Here is a 27,386-nt window from a genome sequence, read left to right on the forward strand (position 1 = left end):
AGTCACATATTTCCCGTGTGACCTCAGAGCAGCCATATTCCCTGGAGGCTGAACTCAGGCAGACACAGCCACCAACTCTGTCCTGGGCTCAGAGAGAAGTGGCAGTCTCTGAGTTGGCTAGTCATCCCCTATGGATACCATGGCCACATCAGTGTCCTGTGCCATGGTCTGGGAGGAAAACCAGTGGAGGGTAGCTGTGCCAGGGCATCTCACAGTCTCAGTGTGTCTATACAACCTGAATTCCTGGAATACCCTGCCCACCTTGGGCAGGCCTGTGGGCCCAAGTGAGATCAGACCAGCGTTATTATATAACCTTGCTGAGTCATGGTCCTCCCCAGAAAAGATTCCCTTCAGTGGGTATTCATGCTGCTCAGGACAAGTGTCCTGGCCTCCACATTGGCACCTCCCAAACCACCTGAGGGGTACTGGACCCATGAAGTGCTGAATCCATACCCAGAATATAGATTCCTAGTGCAAAATGGCACCATGTTCCCCTTAATCCTCACAGAACCAGAGTTGAAAATGTTCTAGGGAAAACAGGGAGGCTATTCCCTCCCTCTCAGTCCATGTCCTGCTCTTCCCTGGACTCTAGAGTGGGTCTGCTGGCCTCTTAGATTTCTTGAATCCCTCATGAATCCAACCTCCTCAGCTTTTGCTTCCAGCCCTTTCTTCTGACAGGGAAAGATCCAGGCCTTCCGCAGTGCTGGGAAACAGCCACCATGCCTATCTCTCTCTATTGCCCCGATTCTGGTCCCTCAACATCCAAACACATATCAGCCCACCTTTTGTCACACCTAGAATCCAGGTCTGCTTAAGCTTGGGCAGGACTCTGCTCCACATATGTGTCTGTGTGTACTGCTTCCTGCCTGCCAGAGCTGGCCAGGTTGAGCTTCTCAATGGCTCCATGGACAACCGAGTGTAGCCAATCAGACATGGAGCCAGGGCTTATGCCGTGGTTCACTGTGGTTACTTCCCTAGTCCCTGGAAGCCCCTGAGGGTGCTTGTGTATGAGACACTGTCTCAGGATTATTACTTGGTTTGCAGAGGTATAGACTGTACTGTCCAATGAAGAAGCCAACATTAGATATGGCTACCCAAATTTAAAATAATTAGAAATTCAAATTCAGCTCTTCAGTCACACAAGCCATATTTCAAGAGCTCAATAGCCATACCTGGCTAGTGCTGCCCTTTTGGCTTACATAGATATAAAACATTTGCATCAATACTGTGCTTTCTCATGAATGCACTCAACTTTTCAGGCCTTGAAAAGTGGGCAATTGTCTTGTAGATGCTGTGTTAAGAGACGGGCTAACAATTCCTTCAACTCTGGTTCAAGGGAAAAAAAAAAAAAACCAGAGACCTGACTCAACTCCCGCAAGCCCCATACCCTAAATGGGAATGAGAAAGTTTTCCTAGAACCCTCTGCCCTTGGTGAGGTGGCAGCAGTAGCTGTTTGATGCATTTGGACTAACAGTCACCAGAGATGGCGTTTTAGAGCCTGCATACAGAGCTAGGCGGGAGCTTCTTACTTACCGCCTGATATCTGCCCTGATCAGTGTCTTTGCCTCCCTCAGGTCATACGGAGACCTGCGGTGTACCCAGTACTGCTACATTGACTCCACACCCTGCCGCTACTTCACGTGAGGGCCATAAGGAGCAGGTGGGCTGCAGCCCACATGACTGGCAGCAGCTCCTCCACCTTCACCAAGCTGGCCTTGTACTCTCCTGGGCCAGTGTCCATCAATCTTAGTGTGACAAAACAGTGATGAATTCTTGCTGCTAAGACATGTTTTTGACTGGAAGAATTTAGGACCACTGCATCCTGTCTTAATCCAAAGTACCGGAAACCTTCCATATGCCCACCCTGAGACCTGTTCCCCATCTCTACCATCCGGCCAACAGCTGGCTCTGATGCCCTCTCTCTTCTGGAATATCCTTGGCCCAGGCCATGGACTTGGCTTAGCACTGTTAGAAAACACAGAAACTGGAGGCAACTATTGTAGTTTGTTCTGATCTCATTTTGGGAGCCTGGTGTTCAGGCTTCTCTGCTGCTCCTCGGACCTCCATACCTTCATTCTTGCCCAGAGCAGCCAGCTATCAGGTCTCTCATTTTCTGAGAGCCACACAGCAGGAAAGTGAGCTTGCTCTCTCTTGGTGTGGCTCACAGGTTTGGACCTGCTGAGAGACACTTCAGCTGACCAGAGACCAGACCAGCCTCGTGTGGTTGTGGCTCCCCAGGAAGAGACCCAACTGTGAAAAAGTGCTGAGAAAGCCACAAGACCCATGCTTACCCCTGAGCAGGGGGCGGAGGCTTGGGTGAGTTGCTTGCCGTGTGAGCAGTAGCACAACGGCAGCCTTCATCTTCTTGATGGCTCCCAAAGGGAGGACTCTTGTAGTTTCAAATCCCTGGTACCATCATGACCTTGTGGATCTCTCTGAACTTTGACTCGTCTTGCACGTGCCCTTCGTGACTATTTCCTGTTCAGGAGACTTGTTCCACAGCCTATACCTGGGGAGGTATTGATGTTTCATTGTCCTTAAGTAGAATCTTGGCTTTCCTGGTCTAGGGCCCACTGCTGAGTTCAGCCTGGGCAGAGACTGTTTCTATCCTGGACTCCATCTCCTTGCTTCCTGCTGACTTTGGGAGTGCTCTGTGACCCCATTTTGTGACTGCATCTTGTGCTCATGTATGTGTGCCAGAGCTCTTCCTTTTCTATAGGCTCATAATCCCGCATGTCTTAGAGCTGCCTTTTGTCACCATCTTGCCTGAGTGGGGCATGGCTTCATTTAGGAAAGACATCTCTAGGGTTTTCCCCTTGTTACCAGATGGAAGGACGCCCCCTGGCCTGCTGTTCAAAGCTATTCAATGAGCCTGAATCTAGGGACTCAGCAGGAAGGAGCTTCTGGCCCAGCAGGTCACCAGCGGTCTGTAGGTGAACCATGTCTTCTGACCTGACATTATCCCACGGGTGGCATCTTCAGAGGGAGGGTCCCTTGGCCTCTATAGCAAGTCCCACGATGTTGCTTCCATTACCGCACTGGGACTTCTGGATGAGAAATCAAGAAATAGGCAGTTCCTCGCTGTGGCTCACTCTTCCTTGGGGTGATAGGCCAGTGTTTCAGTATTGCTGCATAGTATATGGGAGGATTCCGGTCCCCATAGGAATAAGAGAGGAAACTGAAGTCCAGAAAGGTGGTGGGACTTGTCCAGGTTCACAAAGCTCACTCTTATTAGCCCAGTCCTGCGCTACCCTTGCTTTAGGATTTTGATTAGGCCAGGATGGGAATCTACTACTACTCATAGGTCTGACTGAGAGGGACCCTGTCCTCCACACCTTGGTGGGCCTGATGGTCTGTGGGGCTGTGGAGCTGAGGTAAAATGCCTGCTCAGACACACCCTGTTCCTAGAGCATGCTTTCCAGGTTCCTAGGAAACCATAGGTACCCAAGAAGTTCTGAGCCTGCTTCGGGGGCCTGTGCAGGCCTCTTCCCTATATCCGTCCTCCTGAGTGTGATCTGTGCACACCCCTGGTGAAGGGGTGGCCAGGCAAAAGTTGTTTGTAAGGATTACAGGTGGAGCTTGGACATGCAGGCTGGGTTTTCCATGGGAGCACACAGGGCTCCTCTCAGTGTGGGATGGGCCAGGGAGTGAAAAAAGGCAGTCAAGCTGGGGGCTAGACTATGCTCTCCTTATGTTTCCAAATGCTGCACAGGACTTTGTGGAATCCAAATTATACATATATGGCCTTCTGGTCTTTATGAAAGTATATTTGTTGAGGTAAGAAGATATAACACAAAGGTAATCAATAGTTTGTTAATTTGAGCATAATGTGACTATTCAGACATTTATTATGTGTCTGTGCTTATCACTAGATCCCACAGTATTAGGGGTGGGTCTGCTCCAGCTATTTCAGTGGAGGGTTCTGACAGGATCAGGTCATGAAAGGATTCAAAATTATATGTTTAAAGAATATATATTCTTTAGCATTGTGAAATAGAAAGCTAAGAGATCAGGGAAGACAGGTATCCCCTAAGCCCTTCCTTGAAATGCTAACTCCATGAAGTAGGGAACACAGTACCCCTGAACAGAAGTGGGGGCCCTGTAAGTAGGTCAGGCCGCCACAGAATAGGTAACCAAGAGCTTGCCTGGGCCAGGTAGATATTTCTCAAGATGATTTTTCTGTCCAGGGGGTTCAATGAAGGGCTACAGTATGGAAGGAAGAACGCTTCACTGGGAATCCAGGCACCTGACTTCACACTTGGTATATCACTTCTCATAGCCTGAATGTCTTCCCCTGGATTTTCTTCCAGCTCTTAACAGCTCACGAGTATGGACTGTGCCCTCTAGTTCTGACAGGGAACCATCAGTGGTAATGGTTTCCCTCAGCTGCTGCAGAAGCTGTCACATGGTGGCTGAAAATATGACAGGGTCTTTAGAAATGCAGTTAGTAACCAAATGAGGCTGTGTCAATCCAGTACCACCACAGGTGGTATTTATTGGCTCTCAACTTTTTTTGGGGGGGGTGCGATACTGAGGTTTGAACTCAGGGACTCAAGCTTGCTAAGCAAGCACTCTACCACTTGAGCCACTCCACCAGCTCGGCTGCCCAACTTAGAGTCCAGTAGTGGGGTGGAGATCAGGTGTGGTTCAATGAAGGCCTCCACTTCATTTTTCTGCTGTCCTCTCAGATATTTGCATCTCTTCCCTGTTAATTCGATCCTTCTGTGGTCATGAGCTGATTGCTGCAGTTTTAGGTTACAGCCACACCTTGCAATATCCAGAAGAAGAGAGAATATCTGTTCCATTGACTCTCAAGAACTTTGCAGTGGCCCGACTAAATATTTCCTTGAGTCTGCTTGGTCTATTTTGGGTCGAGTGCCTATTCCTGAAGGATCAAGAGAATGGTATCTGCCGATTGAATTAAAGAAAGTGTTCCTGAACCCATGGTAGCAGAGATTGTAATATTATCCTTCACATGTATCCCCAAGTAATGTTCTAAAGCACGGAGGATGCATGGGGAAGGAGTGGCTACTGGGCTGCAAACTGGGGAGTGATATTAGGAGTAGTGGGAGCTGAGTACACACACTGTCCATTGCAGCAGCCTTCTTTTTGAGTTTACTTGTTCTTTTGGCAGTAATAGGCACATAGCTGCTGGGGAAGACTGCCCACATCCAAAAGCTCTTGACTGCTGACAGGTCCACTCAGAGACAGGCTGACTCTCAGTAGAGTGCCATAGGTCAAGAAAGACCTATGAAAAAAGAAGAAGATTGGATTCCCACTTCCAAATGGGAAGCCTAGCTCTGTCACTAACTCACTGTTGTATTACCCTGAATGGTTTACTTACCTTCTCTGGGTCTCTGTTTTCTCCTCTGTAAACTGGGAATAATAGCTCCTTATTCCAAGGTTGTAGTGAGTTTTAATTTAATATTGTTAAACTTGAAACTGTTGGATTTCATCTATGTCACTTATTATTTAGTGACTCAGTCCAAATCAATCCTCTTTTTGGAGACCCTAAAGTATTTTTCTTTTCCCTTTGGGGCTGGTTCCATGAGGTCTCTTTTGACCATTGTTTGGACCACAGCCTTTATTTCAAAAGAGTAAACATGAGCTATGCTTCTCACACCCTCTTTGCCCACCTGATACAGCCTACCCAGGAGGAACAACACCCACTGAGGTAGGTTCCCGACTTGAAGGGAGACCAAACTACCTGAGAACCGTGAGCACCTTATCCAACCAAGAAAGACAAGATGGTGATAGGATATGCAGAAGAATGGAGTTTAGGCAGAAAGTGAATAGAGCATTGATGCAACAGTTTCCAAGCAAAGCAGGTGAAAAGTGGGCCCCTCTATAGTGTATTAACTTAATAGGTCAGCCTGTGCCTCAATGACTGCTTCCTGGGAGTCATCTGGTCTCAGTCCTTCCCCATAGAGGAGTGAGCCAATTAAATTGCCAATGAAAGTCAGCTCTCCCACTTGTGTAGTAACAATCATCTCATCACTCATGGCCCTTGGCCATTCACCATGGAGACTGTTACACCTAAACAGCCCACCGTGGCCACCATGGGCCCAGAGGTTGTTCTGCATTTTCCTTCATACCCATTCTGAGAGTTGTAAGTCACACAAGAGTGATGGAACAAGGACTTCCCACCTAACCCAACTCCACTTGAGAACTGGAGAAAGAGAACTCACATTACTCTCCTCTGAGCAGCTTGCTAGGAGTCCACTCTGAGTTCTTTCAACCACAACTCTCCAAGGAACACTACATTATCTTATTAAAGGAAAAAGTTAGCTGTTTTCTCTGCCATCTATTTCCCCTTGCTCCACCACCTACTTCCTTTGTAGAAAAGGTGCTTTGTGTAAAGACACTAAAATCTCAAGACAGTTTCCAATGGCTTATCTGAGGACCCTGGCAGTTTTGATGAAAAGAGCAGAGAGAAGAAAGGTGGGGCAATAGAATGACTTTTGATATTCTTCCATTAACAGCAGTGGAGTCTATGCTGCTTCTTGAATGTAGGTGGGCTTTTGACTGCTTTGACCAATAGAATAGTATGGTTATGATGCAGTGTGACTTCCAAGGCTAGGTCATAAAAGGCCATGGAACTGGCCAGAACACTCATTCTAGGAGAAGCCAGCCATCATGGAAGAAGGTGACCATCCTTATACAGCCATGCTGGAGAGGCTATAAAGACCTGTGGTTGGTGTCTCAGATGAATCTACTTCTAGCCATCCCCATCCAGGTGCCAGACATGTGAATAAAGCCAGCGTGGACTCTTCGATTTAGCTCAACTGCCAGCTGAATACCAAAGTGACCTCAGTTGAAGCCATGAGGAACAGAGTTACGTAGCCAATTCCTAACCATCAGATTCCATGGGATAAAATGTTGCTGTTTTAGCCTACTACGTTTTGGGGTAGGTTGTTTCTTAGCAATAGATTAATGGAATTATGCTTTTGGTAAAGGATAGGAGGGAAGTCAACTATACTTGCTAATAGACGAAATTGCCAAGCCCACAGGAGATACCGGTTTGCATTTGGCGCCCTCTGCAGGAACCATGAATGGAAATCTGTTTTAAGTCCTATTAGGACTTCATCTGGACCTGAAAAATGCCAGAGCTGGGAGGGGCCTTAGAGATCATATTACCCCCAGTGTTCTTGGTCATGGTGGAGAAATGAGGTATGTGGATATAATAGTTTGATTGTGTTAATAGCCCCAACCCTTCCCACCTCCTGTGGCCGTACCCGCTACAACTCTTCCAAGCAATTGGTATAAACTTCCACACCCTTGACTCTGAAACTTACCTGAGACTTGCTTTGGCTCATGACACCTTAGCAATTGTGACAGAAGCATTTGGTGTTTCCACTCCCACTCTTGCACCTCTGTTTTTGCCATGACAACATGCCTGGGCGAGGTTGCTGAAAGATGACACACAGAGCAAGAGCCGAGTTGTTCCACTTGTTGGGGCTCAGGCCACACCACATCAGCTAGTCCTCAAACTGCAGGGCATATGAGGGTGCCAGTCAAGACCAGGACTGTACAGCCAAACCCGGTCTAAAACACTGACTTCTGGGCAAAATAAATGCTTATTGTTTTAACCCATTGAGTTTTGGGATGAAATGTTATATGGCATTATAGTGGCAATACTTAGTTGAAAATAAAACCCCATTAGCTGATGAATACAGACCACCACTTTCCCACTAGCATGGTTCAAGACTGTGTTTACCTGAAAATGCGGGTGCCAGTTGCAGAACAAGTGGCAGAAGACTCCTAAACTAGCTGTCTTCACAGCTAATCTTATTCAAGTAGACTGGCCTCAGGTGCCATGTGACTTGCTAAGATCTTTCAGTTTTGAACTTCATACCTTTTGTTTTTAACTCTTAATTTTTAGCTGATACACAAAAACCTATATATTAATGGGGGACCATGTAATATTTGATATATGCATTGTGTAATTCTTATGGCTGAGTAGTATTTCATTGTATATAGGTACCCTGTTATTATTCAGTCATCAGTTGATAGCCATTTCTTGGCTATTGTGAATACTGCTGTAATGACATGGGAGTGAACTTGTCTTTGACATACTGTGTTCATTTTCTCTAGAGATATACTCAGTACTGGGATTGCTAGATCATATGGTAGGTCTCTATTTTTAATATTTTGAGAAACCTCCGTTTTCCAGAATGGCTGTATTAATTTACACTTCCACCAACAGTGTGCAAGGGTTGCCTTCTCTCCACATCCTTACCAGCACTATCTTTAGCCCTTTTGACACTAGCCATGCTTACAGGGGAGGTGGTGTCTCCTTGTGGTTTTGATTTTCATTTCCCTGGTGACTAGTAAAAGCAATTTTGCATGTACCTGTTGGCTATTCATATGTTTTCTTTTGAGAAATATTCACTTAGATCTATTGCCCATTTTTTTTGGTGGGTGGGGGGAAAGCAGTGGGGTTTGAACTCAGGGCCTCACATTTGCTAGGCAGGTGTTCTTAACAGCTTGAGCCACTACACCAGCCCTTCTGTGATGGGTTTTTTTCAAGATAGGGTCTCATGAACTATCTGCCTGGGCTGGCTTTGAACCACGATCCTCCTGATCTCTGCCTCCTGAGTAGCTAGGATTACAGGTGTGAGCCACCAGTGCCTGGCTTATTGCCTATTTTTAAATTGGGTTGTTTGTTTTTGATATTGAGTTTTTGGAGTTCTTTATGTATTCTGGGTGTCAGCCTCTTGTAGGATGTATACCTTGCAAGTATTATTCTCTCCCAATCTATAGGTTGTCACTGAACTCCATTAAGTGTTTCCTTTGCTGTGCCATACCTTTTTAAGTTTTATGTAATTCCACTTGTCCAATTTTGCTTTCGTTTTCTGTGCTCTTGTTGTCTTGTCCAGAAAATTCTTGCTCATTTCAATGTCCCAAACCATTTCCTGTATGTTTTTCTTCTAGTAGTTTCATGTCTTACATTTAAATACTCAGTCCATTCTGAGTTGATCTTTGTAACTGGTGATAGGGGTTGGGCAGCTTCATTCTGCATGTGGATATCCATTTTTCCCAACATCATTTATTGAAAAAACTGTCCCTTCAATGTTCTTTGTATGTGTGGCTGTAGATGTGTGCCTTTACTTCTAGGCTCTATTCTGTTCCATCAGTCTCTGTGTCCATTTTTTTTTCAGTACTGGGGTTTGAACTCAGGGCCTTGTGTTTGCTAGGCAGGCACTCTACCAGCCCATATCCGTGTCCATTTTTATCTGAATACCATGCTGTTTTGATCACTACAGCTTTGTGACATATTTTGAAGTCAGGTAGTGAAATGCTACCTGCTTTGTTATTTTTCGCTCAAAATAACTTTGGTTAGTCGGGTTTTTTGTGTGTGGTTTCATGTAAACTTAGATTTTGTTCTAGTTCTGTGAAGAATACCATTGGTATTTTGATAGGGATTACATTGAATCTGCAAATCACTTGGGGTAGTACAGACATTTTAACAGTATTGAATTTTTCCAATCAATGAAAGTGAGCTTTCTTCCCACTTTTTGTGTTCTCATTTTCTTCCATCAATTTTATAATTCTTATTGTAGAGATTGCTCATCCTTTTGATTAAATTCATTTTTAGGCATTTTTTTAACTATTGTAAATAAGCTTGCTTTCTTGGTTTCTGTTTCAGATAATGCATTATCAGCATAGAGCAATGCTACTGAATTTTGTATGTTGTTTTTGTGTCCTATGACTTTAATGAATTCATTTAATCATTTTTTTTTTACATATATGATCATGTCACCTGTAAACAGTGATGCTTTCACCTCTTCCAATATGGGTGTCCTTTCTTTCTTTCTCTTGCCTAATTACTTTGGTCAGGGTTTCCAGCACTGTGTTGAATAAAAGTGGTGAAAATGGACATCCTTGCCTTGTTCCAGATATTAGAAAGCTTTCAGCTTTTCCCATTCAATATAGTGTTAGCTACTGGCTTATTATAAATGGGTTTTGTTATGTTGAGGTATGTTCCTTGTATGCATAGTTGTCCAGCATTTTTATCCTGAAGTAACATCTAATCTTATTGAATGATTTTCTGCATCAGTCGAGATGACCATACGATTTTTGTCCTTCACTCTGCTATATCTAGCATCACGTTCACTGATTTGTGTATGTTGAACCGTCTTTGCATCCACTTGAACTAGTGAATAATATTTGTACTGAGCTGTTTGATTTGCTTTGCTCAGGTTGAGGATTTTTGCACCTATATTCATCAAGGATATTGACCTGCACTTTTTCTTGTTGTTGTTGCGTCCTTTTCTGGTTTCAAGGTAATGCTGGCCTCACTGAATGTGTGTTTGGAAGAATTCCTTCATCTTTCATCTTCAGGGGAATTAGTATTAGTTCTTCCTCAAATGTTTGGTAGAATTCAGCATGGAAGCCGTCTGGTCCTGGGCTTTTCTTTGATGGGAGGCTTTTGTGAGGGGTTGTTTTTATTTTTAAATTACTGGTTAAATCTCATTACTTACTATTGTTTTCTCTTTCTTCATGATGCAATTTTGGTAAGGTGTGTATGTCTAGGAATTTGTCCATTTCTTCCAGATTATCAAATTTATTGGCATATAGTTGTTCATAGTAATCTCTAATGAGCCAAGCATGGTGGTGCATCCCTGTAATCCCAGCACTTGGGAGGCTGATTAGGAAGATCACAAGTTTGAGGTCAGCCCAGGCTACATAATGAGACTGTATCTCAAAAAAAAAATCTAATAATCTTTTGTATTTCTGTGGTATCAGTTGTGATATTTCCCTTTTTATCTCTTATTTTGAATCTTCTCTTTGCTTTTCTTAGTCTAGCTAAAGGTTTGTCTCTCTATATATATTTTTTATCTTTCCAAAGAACAAGTTCTTTGTTTCATTGATCTTTGATATTTCCTTTTAGATGGAGCCCAGGTCCATATTATTTGCCAGGAGCCTGCTGTTGGTATATTGTCATTGTTTCAGGACTAGAGAGCAGTCCAAGGCCAGGTTTGTCCTAAATACTCTGTGGGTGTATTGCTCAGAAAGAAACAGAAGAATACCTAGAGAGAGTAGTCTATTGTCACAAGCCCCTCTCCTTGGGGTCCTGATATCGCGCAGTTATTAGCCAGTGGTCATACACTGTAGGATTCTGCCGGGTTTTGGGCAGTTACCACTGATGGACACACCTGTGGCTACCAAAGTCACCAAGTTGTACCACATACTGAATCCATAGTCCACCCAAACCAGTACGACACCGAGTCATGACCAGCTATGGGCTGCCTATTGTGGAGGTGGACTCATGGCCCAAGATCACTGTAACTAGCTGTGGGTGATGCTAGCCCAAAGGGAAGTATGATAGACTGGGGCTCTGTGCCTCCCCCAGCACTGGAGCTATATCACAAGCAGGCCTGAGGATGGGAGCCCTGTGTTAGCTTTTACCAGCCTAGCTCTGAGTTCTAGGGTAAAGTCTTATGCTTACTAGCCTGTCTTACCCCCCAGCAAACTGAGTCAGGTACCATGCTATGCTGCCCAAGATTGGAGTAGTGTTGGTGAAGGTAGACCATTGGCCACCTGGGCTGATGCTAAGCTGGGTCATGCCTGAACTTGTCTCAGTCCCAAGGATCTGCACAGGGATATGCTGAGGCCCATGCCACAGCTGGCAGTGACACATGCTGAAGCAGCTGTCTGTCCCTCCTGGGTGCAGGTCTCTGCCTGGTGCCTGGGCAGTCCTAGAGCCCCTTTTATGAGCACTGGCCTGAGCTTTGCTGCCCAAGATTAGGGAATGACTGTAGAGAAAGTCCCTTGGCCAACAAGACTGGTGTTAAACTGGGCCACACCTAAGTCTCACAGCCATAGAGGGCCTGCAGTCTTGGGAGGTGGTCGGATGACCTCAAGGGAACACCCTTAAGACTGGCACTGATGCAGCCAAAACTTGAGTCTGTCCCACAGATACACAGGTCTCTCTGCCTGATGCCAGAACCGGTCTAGAGGCTCTGTGAGGCCTGTGTATGAAACGATTTCTATTGGGTGCAGGTCTCACTATGGGGGGCCTGGCACTGGGATCTGAGACAAAACCCTGCACTACCTTTCATGCCCTGCTTAGCAGTTAGCATCTTGCTCCCCACATTCTGCCATCCCAGATTGGAAGAGGGGTGTCTATGCTACCTGGCTTAACACAATTCTAGCTGCTCAATTCACAGGTACTGACCTGGCTGTAGTGGGTACGGGGCTTTGCTTAGCACTGGGTTTCACTGCAGTGGGCCTCATACTGGGTTTCATTTCCAAGGTTTGGACTTAAATCTACCTCCCCCTAGCAGGTCATGCCTCTCTCCACCCTGGGCTGCTTGGAGTTGGGGGAGGGATGACACAGGTAGTTCTTTCCTTCCTGCTTTCTCCAAAGTGTCTTTTTGTGTTGTTATACTGAAAGCAGGTACTATGGCATCTCACCCAATAGCCTCAGCTCTTGCGAAGGTACTTTGGTACATGAATAGCTACCCAACTTGGTGCTACCATTTTTCTCCCCTCCCCCCACACACTCTGAAGTTCCTATCTTTTTAAAACTGAAATTTATTCTTCAGGGTGTTTTGTTTTAGTGGTACTAGGGATTGAACTCAGTGCCTCCCACTTTCCAGGCAAGACTCTACCATTTGCACCATGCCCCCAGCTTCTTCTATTCTTCAGTTTTGAATACCACACTTTTAAAAGCTGAGGTGTACCTCATGAACACCAAATATAAAAGGATCAACTTAGTTACCTAATTAGGCTTAAGCACAAAAGGTTCCTCTTTTTTTTTTTCCTTTTGGGTGATACTGGGGTTTGAACTGAGGTCCTCACCCTTGCTAAGCAGACGCTCTACCATGTGAACCATTCTGCCAGCCACAAAGGGTTCTTAAAAGAACCCTATAAAAGTCAGATGCCAGTGGCTCCCGCCTATAATCTTAGCTACTTGGGAGGGTGAGATCAGGAGGACTGCAGTTTGAGGACAGCCCAGGCAAAGATTCCATCTTCAGAAATAACAAGCAAAATGAACTGGAGGTGTGGCTAAAGCAGTGGAGCACTTGCTTTGAAAGCACAAAACCCTCAGTACAAACCCCAGTCCTGCCCCCCCAAAAAAAATTGCTCACTAATTTCTAGTAAGAAAATAAAAGCCACCAAGACATTAAATGTATTGCTGACCTTCATTTTTTATTTAAATATAGTGATTTTTTAAGAGAATAAACAAGTGACAACAAAAACACTACAGAGCAAATATTTTACATAAATGTAAACATGCATGTCTACTTCATAATTAAGTAAAATGAACTTTTAGACACAAGATTTTAAAAAAAATCATTAAAGAATGAGACAATAAACCCTAGGACAGAAATAAAAGGAGCAACAAAAACACACATTTCATAACGGTTCAATTGGTCTTGTCTTTCAACCTACTAGTTAAGGCCTGAGTTTCAGAAATCCTACGTTCCTTGCCAAATGGAAATATCCAGTTTGGCTATACCTAATGTATGTCCACAAACAGACAAACAATTCTTTCAAAATAGTGTAATAAATATATCATACACACACACACACACACACACACACACACACACACACACACACACAAAAGCATTCATCAGCCTCTCAAATAGGGAAGAAAGGGTTTTAGGATTTTCAAGTTTTCCTACCACTGAAGCACACCACACATAGAAAGAATGATTCTGCTACACACATAATGAGTGGCATTATCACAAAAACCTCTAGTTTATTTGTAGTAACGTCTCCTCAAACCATGTGTTACTAAGGCTTGCCATGCCTCCTCAGACAATTCAAACTTAGCCTTTCCTCCTTTCCTGAATGAACCACAACACAGCAGACACTGCACCGAGCAAAGGAAAGGCAATTTAACATGAGACCTGTTGAAACTATTCCAGGAATGGGGGGAGTGGGGATAAAGGAGAATGATATGACATATTGAAGAACTTTTGTAAATGTCACAGTGTACCCCCAGCACAACAGTAATATTATAATAAAAAATATTAAACAAAAATAAACTTGGGATAAGTAAAAAAAAAAAAAAAATCAGTTAAGAGAATTTAACATGGATATTTTCAGCTTTGTCCACATGCCTGGAATGTTTTCTGTCTAACCTCTGGCTAGAGGCAGCACCTGAATGTCTAGTTCTGTGATGACATGGCTTACTTTTTAAGGAGCTCATACCAACCAGAGTTCAAGCAAGAGAAAGGTCAGTTTGGAAACACAGGGCACTGCCCATGGGTTGAAATGAACAGAGAAAGAGTCCTTAAGGATGGTGCCTACAGAACCTCAGAGTGGGGTTTCAGATAGGGGAAGCAGAGCAGGACAGGCAGTGGAGGCACAAAAACAGGAAGAAATTGTCTAGTTTGGCTGAAGTCACCTGTGAGGGCACATTCTGGATTTCCAAAAAGATTCCTTACTCCAGTAGGGTAAAGCAGGTAGGTCAGGGGACACACCATCAAAGGCTAGAGAATAACTGTGCAGTGCTGGGCAGGACAGGTAACAGGAGAGGGCTGAGGCTCAGAAAGCTGACCCACCAAGCCCAGTTGCCACCATGAGTATTTCCTATAGAAACATCTTGATCCAACATGCCAAAAATCACAGTTCTGTCTGCATAATTCAAGGCTTTTGGAGAAAAACAAAGGGGAAGGGGTATAAAGAGACATTTTTGGTTCAAGTTCCTAGACCCTGCTCCAGTTTGAGCAAGTTAAGAGCAAGTAAAACTATTCCCACTTCCAGAAACAATTCAAGTCTTCCAATCCTGATCTTCACCGTCCCTGAGCTGTCGTTAACAAGGAATTATAAAGCAATTATCAGTTCACTATAAATAAGTTCCTACCTGCCACTAAATCCAGTGAGCCCTCACTATGGGCAGATTCCACCCAAGGTACTAACTAGCACATTCCTATCACCTGCACTAGGGCAGACCAGAGGGGGTAGACCACTGGACAATGGCTCCTTGTCTCTTCTCCAGCTCACTGGAGTAACTATGATGAAATGTTGACTGACATGGTACAACTTTAATCAAAGCCCCCATATGGACCGTCCATTTCCCTTCTAGGTCCAGACGACTTTCCTCCAGTAGCTCAGGAGGAAGAGGCCACATAAATGGAGGCACCCAAGAAAGGAAAATCATTATTAATGTCTTGGTGTCCATGGAACCCAAGTAGATAGAAATTTCCTAGGACATACACACTACAGAAATGAGAGGTTCCATATAAATCATAGGATGGCTTAGCACACACTCATTCAATACAAAGCATTTACTAGTGACCAGCTTCCAGAAAAAAGACTCATTTGGAAACTGCACACTGTAGAAGGCAATCTTGTGACTTTCCTCTAGTTTTGTATAAAAATACACATCAGTCTGGGAGTCAGGCACAAACAGTGGTACAAAAGCATAAACAGAAAAACCTTGTCAAAGAATGTGCTCATTACATACTGAAGAACTCCTATCTAGGTTTCATTTTTGAAACTTGCTGCTGGCTCATTTGTTCAGAAAGGTTTCTTTACTATACTTCTCTTCCACTCCTACCCCACTGCTGAAATCCACTGAAGAATGCCCAGAATGGATCCACATGGAACTGAAAGCCAGCCAGGTGGCTGCTGCTTTAATCTGCTCATTCAGCCTTGTATAGGTAGGGACTGTCTGGACCTGAACTCAAGGCAGAAGTACCCCAACACTTATCTTTTGGAACCCAATAAAAGTGCTGATATACATCTAAAAGTTCCATGTGTAAGAACCTCTGATCCCAACTGGCAAAATTCAAGGGAAGAGCAGTGAGAAGAGCCTGGACTGGGGCAGCAGACCGACCCTGAACCAGCAGTGTGCTTTCCTTTCTTAGTTTATAATGAGGGGTTGCGCTAGCAGATCTCCAGGTCCCACCCAGCTGACTCAAGGACCCCACTGAAGTCTCTTTTCACATGGGCTTGTCATTACCAATTTAAAGTGGTTTTAGCCTATTTCTGAGAGGAGATGAGGTTCCCCTCTGTCCTTACCTCTCAAAGACTGCTTCATTTCACTGATTCAGATCACCTGGCCAGTGATGGCTGCTGAGGCTTAAAACTAAATCACTGTCCTGATGAAGACATGGTATTCTAGGAACCTAGGCCAGGGCACATCTGTCTGCTTTTGATTAGCAATGTTAACCAAATAGAAATATAATTCTGTTAGTTCTTCTGTAGATCTACTTAAGCTTTGACATACGCGACTGTTCCAAAATTACATGAGAAAATCACCCATCACCACCAAGTAAAGACTTGAGCATCTGAGAGCCCCAGGACCTCCCACTCCTACTACAGGCTGACCCACAACTTCCTCCTCATGGCGATGGACTCTGTGTGAAAGCAGCCTGGGCTCACAGCATGTTTATGCACCAGAAAGTAGATTTCGAAAGATCCAGTGCTAGTCATCACTGTCACTGCCAGACTCACTCAACTGCAAGTCATTTCCTACAAAAAGAAAACAGAATCAAGTCAAAAGTACAGAAATTAAAAATGACTTCCCCAGCTACTCTGCCTATGGGGTAGTATGCTGCTAACTTACTTCTCCATTTCCAGCTGCTCTGCCTATGGCATAGTCCACTGTACTTTTCATCTGTAATAAACTTGTACTTTTCCTTCACTTTAAAAAAGGGCTTCCTCTTAATTCTTTAGTTGACTGCTCAGCTGTCACATTATGGTAGAACCTTGTTAATTCAACTTAATTAGGGAGAAAAATCAATTTGGCTGACTGAAAAAAACGTGTAGTCAACATTTTTAAGAAACTGCTATTTTTGGTATCTGTAAAGCATAGCAATACTGCTTATTAGGATAGAGTGAGGGAGGGGTAGGCTAGATAAGGTTTTAAATGTGTTAATAAACAGGAAGAAAATACTTATAAATAAAGCACCATTTGGTACAATTGTTCACTTTAAGTTGCTCTGTTAAAAGCTAAAAAAAGCCATGAGAGGCTTCCCATCACAGGAACTAATGCTGTACACACTGGTAACATGCTAAACCAATGCCCCCTTCAGTACACCTCTGTCCAGGACATTCCTATTATTTTAACCTCAAATCTGAACTAAAGTGCTAAATTCATTCTTGATATGCAGAGTTTAGAATTTAGGAGTGACTCAACATTTCAAGTTAATAGAAATATATAACCCCAGCTGATACAATTTAGATTAAAAAATGAAAAATTACTGTCTTCTCAAAGTGTGCTGCGAGGACACTGGGGGCCCTGGAGCCATCCCAGGGCCATCTGGCCCTGAGGCCTTCCTTTTCTGACCCCAACCTGCCTGAAGTCAGATCTTCAGCCTTCAACTTAAACTGAAGGGCACACCTGGCAATGTGTTGAGACATTTTTGGTTGGCACTGTGGCGGGGGGATTTGATACTATCTAGTGGGTGGAGGTCAAGGATGCTCTTATGCATCCTACAATGCACAAGATGGCCTCAACAAAGATTTAACTGGTACAAAATGTCCACAAGTGCTGAGGCTGAAATTCTTTGCTGGGTCCACAGTGTAGGGGGAGCTAGGTTATCTTCCCCACCCTTGCTGCCAGACCACCAGCTTCCTCAGAGGAAAGCAGTCATTAGCTCTCTCCTCTGCGTCTCTAAAAGACACTTTTGTTCATGTTCTCCTTTACTATCAGCCGCATTAAAAGCCACCCAGACATTACAATATCTCTTCTTGTTCTCTTGCCCAAGGCTAGTTAGTGTCCAAATCGAGACAGTGCATTCATTTGGTATAGAAGACCTGGAGGCATTGTGGCAGCAGGTAGCTCTTTTTAGCCTGGTATATACAAAAATAAGAAGCACACATATTCATCTTTTAGCATTTTTCAGAATTCACAAAACCCAGTTTGTGCCAGTAGCAAATGGAAAAGAGAAAAGAACATATTATTTAGTTCTGTGCCTCCCTTTTTTATTGTTTGGTAATACAACACAATCCTTTCTGCTCCAAGTTCTCTTTGCTAAGATCCTTAGGCCTTCAATGCCTTTCTTCAAGTTGACAGCTCTGGCACAAGAACAGACGCTGCACCAGGGCCTTGTGTTGGCCACCAATGGACAGCACACTTACTGAGTGTGTTCATGAGCTGGGCGCTTCCTTGTGGCCGGCTGGTTCCATTGGCAATGGCAGGCCTGCTGTTGTAGGGCTGCTGGTGGGAAGGCTGTGGAGGAGAGGCTGGGCCATTGTCCTCGCCTCCACTGCTGGAGCTGTCATCGTCACTTCCTGAGGAGCTCTCTGAGTCTGAGGAGCTGCTTCCACTGCTGCTGCTCATCTGCTCGATGATGTCCACTTCAGCCCTCAGCTCTGCAAAACATGACAAGCCGTGGTCAGCACAGCAAGTGCTCTCATGGCAGAGCACTGAAGCTTGTGTAAGTAGCTGGCTGGCAAAACCCACAGCAATAAGGAATGATTTATGACACATTCCTGCTTCCCAATTCCTTAAAAAACATACAAACAGAATTACCAAAAACAACCAATGAAAACAACTACCCTTTTCCAGAGAGACAACGGAAACATTAAATCCACTCAAAACAAACAAATAACAGACTGTTTCAGAATAATGACTGTTCTGTGTAAGAAACAAAGTAAGTACACCAATTATCTGCTTAAAAAAAAAAATATGGGATAGAATCCCAAATAAGAGAAGAGAAATATCCTGCTAAAGGGATAGAAAAATATAACTAGAAATTGGAAGGTCTCAGTGCTTGCTTTGGATCTACTTCTAACCAGCAGTGAGACCCAGGTGCAAGTCAATGGATTTTTCAAGCCACTCTGGAAAAATGAAGGCCAGACTGCCTCCAAGGTCCTTTCCAAGCTTGCAAGAACCACCACAGTGAGGGAGGAGAAATGGTGGAAGACCACTCCTCTTCTTAACTTAGGTATTTGACCAATGGCCATGTCTGCCAGGTTCCACAGTTTCTACTTATGTAAAGTAGGGAAGGAAAAAAAAATGCTTTAGGCTAGCCATTTCAATCTCACTGAATATTTAAGAATACATCAAGAAAGGTGACAAATTTTCCTCTTCAAACAGCATGTTGCCTTGAGTGGCTATGGTTCCTTTAAGTATAACTGTAAATAACTAAGCACTCATGGTCTAACTTCCACAATAGAATCCATGAGAGAAAACAAAACAAAACAAAAACAAAAGATGTAGCAACAGCGCAGAGACTGTATTTGTCAAAGGCAGCATTTCTATAGAGTGGAAAAGCAAAATTCCCAAAAACAATTCTTTATCTTTTCCTGTCTTCTACTATAAATCTCATTCTGTTTCATAAAACTTATAAATGGTAAACTGTCTTAGGTTTGCAGGGAACAAAATCAAGTCAGACCTCTAAAGTCTTTCTAGGCCTGAGTTCATGTCCACTGGTCTCATCGCCTCATCCATACTTAGGCACTTTGTGTTATCACAAAGCATTTGGTTTTAACACTAAAATTTATTATTTTTATTTATTTATTTTTTGAGATAGCGTCTCCCTTTGTGGTCCAAGGCTGGTCTCAAACTTACTATCCTCCTGCCTCTGCCTCTCTAGTACTGGGATTATAGGTGTGTGCCTCTACTCCTGGCTTGGTCATGGTACTTTAAGTGTCCCTCTAGATACTATGTCAGCACAGAGCTCAGAAACATCACCACATTTGGTTTTCAGCCCCCAAACACCTAGAATCCTTCCTTTCACCAAAGCCTAAGGTGTGTACTATGGAACACTAGCGGCCCACTGTGCTTATTTAAAACCCGAGCCTCTGAGAAGAATGCTGCCAAGACAGCCACAACTCAAGTCACTACTGCTGGACTCATTCTTGTCAAATGAGATGTGTGGCAGAGACCCCCTACTGGAACAGTGAGCTTTGAAAAAATCTGTTTAATGGCAGTGAATGTCCATGTTGCCATGTCAACCTAGCAGCTTTGTGAGCACAAGAACACTGACACCCTACTCCACATCGCCAACATAGCTCCACAATATGCTTTCTACTTTTTTGGGGGGGTAGTGGGTAGTAGAGGGGTATTGAACTACGTTGAGCTCAGGACCTCACTCTTGCTGGGCAGGTGCTCTACCACTTGAGCCATGGCCCAGTCCTGTTTTCTACCTCTTTTGATGTCATCCAGCTGAGGTTCAGGTGAGGGGTTATCCTTTACGGGAGAAGTTTTGGGTCCAACTGGAGGCTTTGTTGGAGCTCTGAATGGCATGGGTGGTGGTGGTGGTGGTGGTGGCTGCGATGGCTGTGGGGGACGGGTGGGCTGCTGTTCCATTCGGGCCTGGATTTTACTGCTCCCCTCAGCTCTGAAATGAGACAGACATTCAATTAGACAGGCTAAAACAAATATGACCAGGTGACCAAGCATCTGGAAGTCTCTGCAGAAGCCATGCTCTTTCCAGACCCCTGCAAAATATTGGTATTTGTCATTTTATCATGAGAACTCACTCAACACCTATGATTTGACTGCACTCCAGTCTCACCCTGTGCAGCCCAGATGTGGAGATGGTAAAATATGCAGGATACAACATGATTATAAGAACCATTTCACTAGAAAATGACTACCTGACGTCTATGTGATATGAAGTTACAATCATGAACGCATGAGTTGCAGAACAAACTAGCTCTTGAAATCCTGGCCAGCTGACATGATCTACTTATGCATGCACGTTTTATCACAAAGTTCTACCTCAAACAGAAAATTCTATCCATTACCAATTTCTTCTGAAAATGGACTAGGCCAGTGCATCTGAAACTTCAGCACATGAACAAATCACCTGAAGATCTCTCCAGATTCTGACCTGATAGGTGCTGAGCTTCTGCGTGTCTAACAACTGCCTGGGGGACATGTTGCTAGTTCCCAGACCATGCTGAGTAAAATGGGGACAAGTCACCACCATCGGTTATTGGGGGAGTATCGGGAGCACCTGGCTCACTGTAGGCCAAGATACAAGCGAACAGTGGCAGGACAGGAGCAAGGGCTCTATGGCACACTGCCTGGGGCAGGCCTCGGCTCTCTAGCACTCATACTTAGTAAATCACAACCTCCACATTTCTTTCTGTTGTTCCCCTCCCCACGAAGGATAATAGCACCTTTCTAAAAATTCTGGTGAAGATTAGATAATGCACATAAAGCATATAGCATAGTGCCTGGCACACAACCTCTTAATAAATGGTAACTTTATTTTTTGTGGAATGAGTCAATGAAGAAAAATGGCTTCAGAAAGCACAAGCAGAAAAACATTGGGCTGTAACACTCTGTTAAAATTTAATCACCATATGATAAGAATTATTGTATTACACTGTAACGAATAGAATCACTTGGCTAATTCTATTTAAAAATGAACTGAATTTCAAATAAACTAACTGGCTTCATATTAGAATGCCTGCTGAATGAAATAGTAAAGGAAGTTCACTATTCAAAATATCAGGTAATGAATGCCTGTAATCCCAGCACTCAGGAAGATGAGATAGGATGATCATGAATTAGAGATCACTACACAGCAAGACCCAGTCTCAAAAATAAATAAATAAAGCAAAGGTTTATTTTAGGATTACAGTTACCTCAGGTGTACCCTATTTTTTAAAAAGTGGTGTTTATACCTTAATAAAGTTGTTCAATTATTCTTTTGTAATTATGTTTATAAATATAAATCTTATCACTTATGTGATTATGTCAATAATCATGACAGTGACAAAAATGGACTTAATTATAAAGCACCTTGCTTTTCCCCAATGACTTCTAGGTTTTAGAACTTAATGATTTCCTCTTGTTGTATTTCAGAAAGACACATCCTATTGATTTGTCTGGGAAGACATAGAAGCAAGGCAGCACAGCTGAGGGAAGTGTGGCCTGGGAACCAGAAGCCAGAAACTAAGACTGGCACTCATGCATGAAGAACTTGATCAGGAGCCTAAGCACTTTTCTCTTTGGTCTCACACTCCTTCACTGAGTGCTAGCATACAGCTCTGACCTTGCCCAAATGATTACTATGCATGCCATGGGAACTGAGAAAACATTATAAAGATCTTAGAAAAGACCAAATTTGCCATTTCTTATCACAGAAATGCTTGCAAAAGAAAAATACTCATCATAAGGAAGGATACCTGTCTTGAAAGAAGCATCTAGTAAAACCCATCCTTTATTTAAAGGGATGCTCTGGCCAGGCATGATGGTGCATGCCTGGAGGTGGAGACAGAAAGGATTGTGGCTTGAGGCCAGCCCAGGCAAAAGTTAGGAGATCCCATCTCAACCAACAAGTCAGGCATGCCTGTAATCTCAGTTTCTGGGAAGCATAGGTAGTAAAAGACCAGCACCATACAAAAACACAAGACCCAATCTGAAAAATAAAAAGCAATCTGGGGGTGTAGCTCAAGAGGTAGAGAATTTATCTGGCAAGTGTGAGACCCTGAGTTCAAACAGTACTGTTCCCCCCACCCCAAAGGGATACTGAAGTAGAATAGACATCTATGTGATAATGACCTCAATTCAGTAAACCAACCAGACTTTATCTGGGCCAGCTGATGTTAAAACAGTATCAGCATGCCTGATACTCTAAACAGAAATCTCCAGAAGTGTTGGCAGAGCCCCTGGTCCTACTTTTTCACCATAAACACCCTGCTATCAAACCAACCTGGTGTGTCCCCGTTGGAGTACCTATGGTCTACCTATCAGAGGGTGCTTTTGCTTTCTGCTTGCTTGCTCACTCAATAAATCACTCAAGCTTTCTTACCTTTGTGACCTGTCCAAAGTCAAAGACTCCTGTCCCTGAGTGGAAGGTCCCTAACTTGAAGAGAAACTCCTGAGACCCTTAACTAACAACTGGTAGCAGGTATTGTTAACATTTTTGATATAACTCTATGAGCAGGCCGATGTTCATATCCTTAAAAAACCAGAAGAGGTAACACAGTACTCACACTTGGGCTGGGGATGCAGCTTGGTGACAAAGCACTTTCCTCGCATGCATGAGGCCCTAATGTCGATCCTCAGCACAATGGAAAGAAAGAGCAAATAATTTTGCACCACATACCTCGTTTTCTTGACCTGAATGCTGCTACTGAGCTTCTCCAGCACATATTCACCAGTGTCATGATTAATAATAAGCACACAGTCCTTCTGATAAGGCCGTTTGTTCCCCTTGAACACAGTCATTGGCGGTGTGGATCCCTATTTGCCACAGAAGTACAAGATGAGCAAACCAAACACACCATTACAAGTATCCAAACTGACTTTACAAATGACTCTACTTCACCCAGTTTTTCATCAGAGTCACTGAGAAAGAACTGATTTCTATTTTAACTCCTTCTGGTTTCCCAGGCAAAAATAAAGAAGTAATAACGGACCAAGAATTGATGGCTGCACAGTTGGTTCTAGGTAATCAAGAAAAAGCAGTATAAAGGGCCAAGTGATCCACACCTGTAATTTCAGCAACTCACAAGATGGAATTTGGGAGGATTACAATTTAAGGCCAGTGCAGGCAAAAAGTTAGCAAGACCCCATTCTCAATCAATAAGCCTGGCATGGTGGCTCATGCCTGAAATCCCAGCTCACATGTGTGGTCTAAGGCTGACCCAGGAAAAAGCATGAGCCCCTGTCTGAAAAATAACCAAAGCAAAAACAGGGATTAGCTCAATTGTTAGATCCCAGTACCACCAAAAAAAAAGTAGTATAAAAATTCTAAATTACTGCACAAGTATCTAAGGGCTGGTGAAATACTACAGATTAATAAATTAATCATTACTTGCATTGCACTAAGTAGAGCTATCACTATGAACAATAAACAGTGTACCATTTCTGTGTTTCTTTGTAATCGCAGAGCCTAGGGCTTCCCCTCCTGTGAATGAATACCCAACAGAGCATTCTCCAAGGGCAGGTGGCTATCCTGCTTAGCTCAGAGTAAGTATACCACGCTACTCATCTGCCTCAGCTCTTCCACAGCTCCCCTGTTGTTCTCAGGCCAAAGGATAACCCTTCTTTTTTGGGGGGAGGGGGGAAACAGGGCTTTGTGCTTGCCAGGCAGGTGCTCTACCACTTGTGCCATGTCTTGCATGGCACACCCCTGGGCTCTGTGGGCCACACAGCAGAAGCTTCTCAGATCCTCAAGCTATTTCCTGCCTCAGGACTTTAACAAGACTCCTGCCTTGCCACTTGACCATCCTAAATTCCTCAACCTTCAAGTAAGCTCAAAGGTGACTGAAGGAAGCCTTACCTGATTTTCTCGAATAAGTGCTCCATTTTCTTATACATATTTAAACTTATTACTTAGACCACATGCACAAGGGCAAGAAACATGCTTGTTTAGTTCAAGGTTGTAATCTTGGTGCCTTCTAATGGGCCCATTCAGTAGTCATTCAACTTGTATTGTCAAATTAGGATTTAATGCCTTGTGTAGACTCAAAAGCTGCTTAGTTCTTTGATTCTTTATTCATACACTAAAAATTTTAAGAGTTGGAAGGGGACCTTAGGGACCATTTATCTAATCCCTTCATTTTTACATTTGGGAAACTAAGGTCCAAAGGGAGATGATGCAACCTGCTACAAGCAATAAGCAATGAATAAGCTGTTGGATGAGCAAATAATTTTTCCTCAGCACAAAGGTTTCCAGGTCTCCCTGTCCAGAGACTTTTCATTCTATCAGCAGCTATCAAAACCTTTCTATGCTTCAGAGCACAGCATGACATACAATGACATTTGTTCACAGAGAGCATCTTATGTGTTCCTTTGGGCTATATGATCAGAGTGTTGCCCTGAGTATGGCTTCACAAAAGTCTTTCCCACACTTTTGACTGAGTTCTTCATCCCTCAATTAGCCAGGACTATCTGGTTCCCACCTGGGATTATCTGCTCACACCCGACCCCTACCACATGTAAAGACATCAGTCCTGCTCCTGCCCATTCCATGCTTAGGAGCTGCTATGGCTATTATCAGCAGGGCACCTAGGGCCTTTGTCTTCAAGCTGGCTTGGGGCAAAAGCTATGCATGTCTAACAGACAGGCCAGTTGTCCAGACAGAACCTTGCCTACTTCACAGCATATGGGGGGTGGTTGGGGGGGGGGGAGTTTGGGGAAAACACCAAAAAAAAAACCATTTAAAATAAAGTGCTGGAGTAACATGAATTCCACTCTACCCCATCCCTCAAAACTGCTTTTTTACTTATGATGGCACTTTAGAAATCTAAAAAATGTTCAACAATAGGGAATCCAAATTGCAATAGCATAAAATATAAGGATTCCCTGTGATCCTATATTAAAACCAACAGCAATGGAATAAACTTACAGGAATATGTGGCAGAGTAATTGTGACTTCATCTCCTTTGCCAACCTGAAGCTCTCCTTCACAGGATGTGTCTATAGATGCTGGCTTAAAATCATCTAAAGGGAAAGAAAGAGCGTGTTTTCCAGGTGACTTAGAATAAAGACTTCCTGGACATTTTCATTTAGGAATAAAAATACTTATCACTCATTATTTAGAATTCTTAAAATAATGATTTCACTATGGAAAACCTCACATCTCACATATGCAAAGGAGAGAGAATAGTACAGTGAGCCCCAAGTTCCATATGGCCACCTCAGGGACACCTCCACATACTTTTTCTTCAACCCTCATTGGACTGTTTTCACAAGGGGAAATGAGCAGATATTCCTTTCTCCCAAGGAACAAATGGAAATGCTTCATTATCCATAATAAAGTGTTTTATTAGTTATGAGGACAAAAGCAACAGAGCATATGAAAACGATGCTTGATTATAAAACCCTATATGAAATATGAACAGCCACAGAATCAGAAAAGTCAACTTCATTTCGCACGGACAATATCAAAATTAGAACTTGCTGCACTCAAGTTCCATAGCTTAGAAAAAGATACTTGTGCATATGTTCAGAGCAGACAATTGATTTGTAGCTCCAAAGGTTATCTTGCTTATGGCTTATGAATTACATTTCTGGAACAACATGAAGAGCTGTCTTACTTCACATTAACACACGCTTGCCTCAAAATGTAGGCCACGTGCATAAGTGAACAGTTTCATTTAAATTCCACACAACCCTTCGGTGGAGGAAAACAACTTAGTAAACTTGGGAAATGATGATCTCATCACATTCCCCATGTCTTCGCTTTGAAAGAGCTGGATCTGCTGTCAGCAGGGAACACAGTAATGACATGGCAAGTGGCCACACAAAGATGGAACTTCATTATCTAACACACCCTCTTCCTATGTGTTGAGTCACATCTATTAGCTCCTCTAACAAAAACAAGCCTTAACTGGTGTGAAGGCTACAGGAAACCAGAAGCCTGTGAATCATAGAGGGATGCTCAGCCAAGTCTTCACCCAGGACACAGAGGAAGCTCCCCTCCACCCCGAGTCTGTAATCATGTAAAAAGAGGTCCAGCATAATGATTATTTTCACATTCCTCATGTCTGCTCTCTTTCCAAACATAGACCAAGCTTTAACCTCCGCCAGGCTCACAAACTAATTCTGTTCTTCACCCACAAGGGATTTGGTCCAGAAGTCAGAGTGGAGAGATGACCTCAAAACACATCAGATCTAAGTGAGGCACAGGAAGGGAGAGGAGAAGTGCTCTGGTGGGTCACAGAAAAAATACACATTCCCTTGGCTGTGGAGGGGACCAAACATGATGTCTGGGTGGCTTTGATTTTGGCCATCTTGGAAATGAGAGGGACAGAAAGCTGAGGACAGCAAGGAAAAAAAAATAGGAAGGAGTAGGAAGGAGTTTAAATGTGAAGAACCTTATGTGATCATCAGAAAGTGGGGAGGGTAAGAATGCAAGGGGAAAGAACTGGACCCAACTAAAGAGGGGAGTTTGGCTCGATGAGGGCTGGGAATGGGATATGAAATAAGAAAGGGGTCAGCGACATTCTTAATTAGCGTTTGGGACTATAGAGGTCTGTAAGGTAAAAGAATAGCTGGGAGTGATCAAAGGTTTGGTTTGCGAGAAGTGACCTGAAAATAAAAGAACAGACCGAGGTCTCCGGAGATCAGGGGGGGAAAACGATGTTGGCGGGGGTTCCCCGGACTTTGGAGGGCGAGGGGGTGGGGAAAGGAGGGAGGCGAGGCAGGCATGTGGAAGAGAACCGCGCGGGGCGCCGACTTACAACGAATGGTGTGGAAGGAGGCCCGCGGTCGCTTCTCAAAGCTCTCCCCGAGCCGCAGGCAATGCTCCTCGCGGTCCAGCAGCGGGTTCGCGGTCCCGTTCATGGCCCCGCACGGGCCTCGCGTCCAAATCGGCGCTCTCCTGGCGCGGCCGCAGCCCGAGCTCCCAGCGCCGGCGTCCGGGACCACAGTGCTTCCGGGACACCGCTCCGGAGCACAGGGAGAGCACAACCGGCTCCCACCCGGGCCCGGAAACCAATCTTCTCCGAGTCGGGGTGGGGGGAAAATCTGAGGAAGCAAGGCCGCTGGACTTCCGGTATTGGGG

General features: G+C 44.0%; 2 protein-coding genes across 6 annotated transcripts in view; one reads left to right on the forward strand and one right to left on the reverse strand.

Annotated features, from left to right (window-relative positions):
* Colq (collagen like tail subunit of asymmetric acetylcholinesterase) overlaps positions 1-14,035 on the forward strand; it is a 65,888-nt gene extending 51,853 nt beyond the window's left edge. For all 5 annotated transcript variants that reach the window (XM_074043865.1, XM_020173089.2, XM_074043866.1 and 2 more), the window contains exon 17: positions 1,575-14,035. In XM_074043865.1, the coding sequence (XP_073899966.1) occupies positions 1,575-1,644 (70 nt within the window). In that variant the 3' untranslated portion in view covers positions 1,645-14,035. The remainder of the gene's footprint in view (positions 1-1,574) is intronic.
* Positions 13,138-27,307, reverse strand: Eaf1 (ELL associated factor 1). The gene is made up of 6 exons (XM_020173070.2): positions 27,064-27,307; positions 25,227-25,321; positions 22,980-23,116; positions 20,062-20,255; positions 18,049-18,282; positions 13,138-16,437 (listed from the first exon to the last, which is right to left on the reverse strand). Exons 1-6 carry the CDS (start codon positions 27,164-27,166, stop codon positions 16,391-16,393), a joined length of 810 nt encoding a protein of 269 aa, XP_020028659.2. The 5' UTR covers positions 27,167-27,307; the 3' UTR covers positions 13,138-16,390.
* Between the last annotated feature and the right edge of the window lie 79 nt (positions 27,308-27,386).

Source organism: Castor canadensis, chromosome 10 (genome assembly GCF_047511655.1).
Source record: "Castor canadensis chromosome 10, mCasCan1.hap1v2, whole genome shotgun sequence".
Lineage (NCBI taxonomy): Eukaryota > Metazoa > Chordata > Mammalia > Rodentia > Castoridae > Castor > Castor canadensis.